This window comes from Cydia splendana, chromosome 25 (genome assembly GCF_910591565.1).
Source record: "Cydia splendana chromosome 25, ilCydSple1.2, whole genome shotgun sequence".
Classification (NCBI taxonomy): domain Eukaryota; kingdom Metazoa; phylum Arthropoda; class Insecta; order Lepidoptera; family Tortricidae; genus Cydia; species Cydia splendana.
This window is the reverse complement of record NC_085984.1, coordinates 573594-577241: the sequence shown is the minus strand read 5'-3', so window position 1 is coordinate 577241 and position 3648 is coordinate 573594. Positions and strand designations below refer to the sequence as shown.

The 3648-nt window shown below is 54.2% G+C and overlaps 1 protein-coding gene across 1 annotated transcript; it reads right to left on the bottom strand.

Moving 5' to 3' along the window:
- Positions 1 to 466: 466 nt before the first annotated feature.
- LOC134802581 (uncharacterized) lies at positions 467 to 1396 on the bottom strand. Its single transcript, XM_063775217.1, has 3 exons — positions 1385 to 1396; positions 1195 to 1303; positions 467 to 1056 (listed from the first exon to the last, which is right to left on the bottom strand). Exons 1-3 carry the CDS (start codon positions 1394 to 1396, stop codon positions 467 to 469), a joined length of 711 nt encoding a protein of 236 aa, XP_063631287.1.
- Between the last annotated feature and the right edge of the window lie 2252 nt (positions 1397 to 3648).

The window sequence follows — 3648 nt, the reverse complement described above, 5'->3', positions numbered from 1 at the left end:
AAGCTGTCTATGGCCCACCTGAGTTTCTCAGCGGTGACGACTCTGTGCGCCATTTGCCAGTTGTTGTCCATTGTGCTGTATTCTTCTTCCGGCTGATCTGCATCGGCGAGACTTACGCATCCTGGAAAGTGAGTTACCAGGAGAAGGCGTTGGGTCTCTGCAGGGGAAGATGTGTATGTGCCATCGGATTTTCGCAGTGAGCCCAGTTGTGATGTGGGCTTGTGCGCTAAGGTTTTCCTTACCCGGTTGGCGTGGTCTAGTGTTTCGATGCTGCTGCAGAAGTTCCTCCATGACAAGGACCTCCAGTACCGCAATCTCTTCTTGTACTTGGCCTTGGCTTCGTAGTAGTTGTCCCAGTCCACCTCGGCCGTTGTGTTCATGGCCCTGTTGAAGAGTTTCCTGGTTTTTCGCCTGGAGGTCTCGCCCGGGAGTCTCTCCAGTTCAGGGCCCCACCACTGGTGGCTCGCTATGGCAGTCCTTGCGGTTTTAGGGGGCACGCCTTGTGATAACTGTCTATGCGGCTATCAGTTAAGATATTTACCTGCTGTTCTATCTGAGCCGGTTCCCGAAGGTCATCCCTCGGTGGAAGCAGGTCAAGGCTTTCACCTAGGACCTTCCTATAAGTGGCTCGGTCCGTTTTCCTGGGATTCCTCCGGGTGGTTGGTGTGTCGCTAGATGCTAGTAGATTGAAGCGAATCCATCTATGGTCTGAACAGGAGGCCTCCTGGGAGACGTGCCATCCCATAACTAGTTCACTGACCTCCTCCGAAGCCAGAGTTAGGTCGATAATTGTACTGCATCTTTTGTTTACAAATGTTGGTTCAGCGCCTACATTGAGAATGTTTAGATTAGTAGTCACAAGATATTCAACAAGTGTCTTACCTCTGTTGTTGCTGGTCTCCATTCCCCACAGCGGGTGGTGTGCGTTGGAGTCGGCCCCGATGATTATTGCGAGGCCTGATCTCTCGCAGTGGTTGACCAGCCGTTGTAGTTCAGCAGGCGGTGGCTCGTCCTCTCCGGGCATGTACGCCGAGGCGAGGACTAGGTCGCGACAGCCTGTTGGCAGTGGAACTTGTAGTTTAATCGCACACAGGTCTCTGGAACAGAACTCAGTGAGCGGTTGTGCAATAATATTGTTAGTGGTTAGGATACATGCCCTAGGGACGGCATGTTCCGTGGAGTGATAGAGCTTACCTTTCGTGTCGGAGAGCCCGCGTATGTGTCCGTTGCCCGTCCATGGTTCTTGTAGGAGGGCAACGGCTGTTGGCAAACCTGCCAGACAGCGTCTCAGTTGGGCCGTACGCTGTGCTGGAGGTTTGCTTGGAGGACACTAGTCGGTGTCCATGTTGTCGGTGGTGGGGGCGGCATCTTGCATCTTCCCTACCTCCTTCAACATGTCGACCAGCCCCGACTCTATCCAAGCCGACAAGTCCTCACCCTCGGATGATGTTCCGGCTGGTTCCTCACCAGTGCCAAGGAGTTAATCCTCCGAGAGTTCGGGTATCGCCGGCTTGGGTAGAGCTGGGGGGGGCATATTTCTCCCCGTAGACAGACTTACTCAGCTCGGAGGTGCCCGCGGCCTGTTCGTTGGGTCCTGTAGGGTGGGAGGCTGGTCCAGGTATTTGCCTGCGGGACCCCTGAACCTGAGGTAGACATTGCCCACCCCACAGTTCAGGGATCTCCCCCTCTCCATGAAGGCGGGGACGAGGTCTTCGGGGATTGTGAATTCGACAAACCACCCCTGGTCTTGCCGCAGTATTTGGATAATGGACCAAGACCCGACCATGGCCCATTCGTTCTGGTACCTTAGTCCATCAGCTGCCTGACGGACGTCTTCCCAGGACGAGTTGTTTATATTGGGTATTAGGAGCCCGCACTTAACTCTCCTTGCCATCTCCGACTGGCGAACCGCCTTAAGGGAGATGTCTGGCAAGGTTAGGGCCTGGACGCATCGCTGAGACCAGGCGGCCGTGTATTCGTCTTCTGCGAAGACCCTCAGCTGCCCCTCAGCGAAGACAGGCTTGCCTTTGAATTTAGGTGGCCTGACTCCTATTAGGTTATTCCTCGCCTCCGCCACGATTGCTTGGTGCAACCCGCGGAGGATGGCGTTGGAGTGTTCAGCGGTGATCTTCCCCGACTTCGCGTCAGTAATGACGATCGTCAGGTCAGATGCCGCTGCTTGTGCGTACGACAATGGTTGGCTTGGGCTCACTAGTCGCTGCTTTTTGTTAGCAGCGCTGCTCCTTGCGGGGAGAAGGACTCATCTCGCGTCCTTTTAGCAATGGCTCGTGCGAGCTTGCCGGGCCGTCGTTTGGGTGGAGCTGCGGCCGAACTCGTAGGGCTACTGGCCGACGTTCCAGCCTTAGGGGGTAGGGTGGAACCTTTCCCCTTTGGCGGAGGCCTGCCAGCTTGTTCGGCGTCGGTTTGGGTGCCGGCTTCTGGGAAGCCTGTGCACCCACTCCGGTTGCAGGGTGTGTTGGTGTTTGTGTATTTTCCAGCTGCTGCTCTCGTGCTAGACGAGCTGCACGCCTCTGGTTCTTGTTTTGCTTCTTCTTCTTAGCCACCCCACTTTGACATTTAACATGGGGGGGGGTTGGAGGAAGAAGAATTCGCAGGTCTGGCGGGGTGAGGCTTCCCAACAGGGGGTCGCTTCTTGGACCTTCGGTCCACTACCTGCCAGTCCTGGAAGGAGTTTGGGCCGGTCTGCTCCCCAGATGAACTGGGTTGCAGACGGGCTGGGGTTTCGGTTTGACGCACTGTCGCTGGAACAGCTTGTCTCGCCTGTGTGGCTTCACCATTAGCGATGGACGCTGCTGGATCAGCTTGGGGTTTTTCGTTAGACCTGTTATCCATGGTTCGTAACGTTTTCCTTCATCCTCATCGGCTCCCACCCTACAAGGGCCCACACCTCTGGGAACGCTTACTCGCACATATAAAAGGTGCTTTCAGTCGTTAGGACACCGACTCGGGTATAGAAGTGAGAAGTTGGCTAGTTGCGCGACATCGGAAGTTTGTGAAGGTGGGACGTAGGGTCGCCCAGGTCAGACGCCCTCCGCCCGATTCACCTAAACGCACCTCCTCAGTCGTGCGCGGTCGGCCGAGCTCTAACTACGGTAGCTGCTAAAATTTAATTGGCATAATGTCGCCTAGTGACAGTAAACAACTTAAAACCCTCCTCAGTAGTTTATTGCAACCAATCGAACACAAAATTAGTGAAATATTCAAAAAAATTGACGAATTAAATAGTGATTTACGCGAAATAAAAGCCGTTGTGACCGTGACAAAATGTGAGGGATCAACTAAGGTTGGCATCCCAACCAATAATTCAGCAAGCGCAGTAGTTGCTTCAACTAATAATCAAGCGCCCAGTACGTCAACACCGACCAGCCGTCCCGCTCCCACTTATGAACCTCCCCGCGCGCAGCGAGCCACCGCCACACGTGCGAAAGAGAGATTGGCGGCCGCCACAAAACAAGCCCGACGACCCGAGCCGACAAAACAACTGGTGAAACAAGACCCGTTGCTAAAATCAACCCCCACGAATGACTTAAAAACAAATGACTCGATAATGAGCTCCAGCCATGCCCAGAAAATAAATGATTGCGACATACAAAAGTCCCACGAATGTGAAATAAGCACTAACTTAAC

Coding starts and splice junctions, on each gene's coding strand:
- LOC134802581 (XM_063775217.1), bottom strand. Junction 1,057..1,194: donor CGGGCTCTCCGACACGAAAG/GTAAGCTCTATC, acceptor CACTGCCAACAG/GCTGTCGCGACCTAGTCCTC.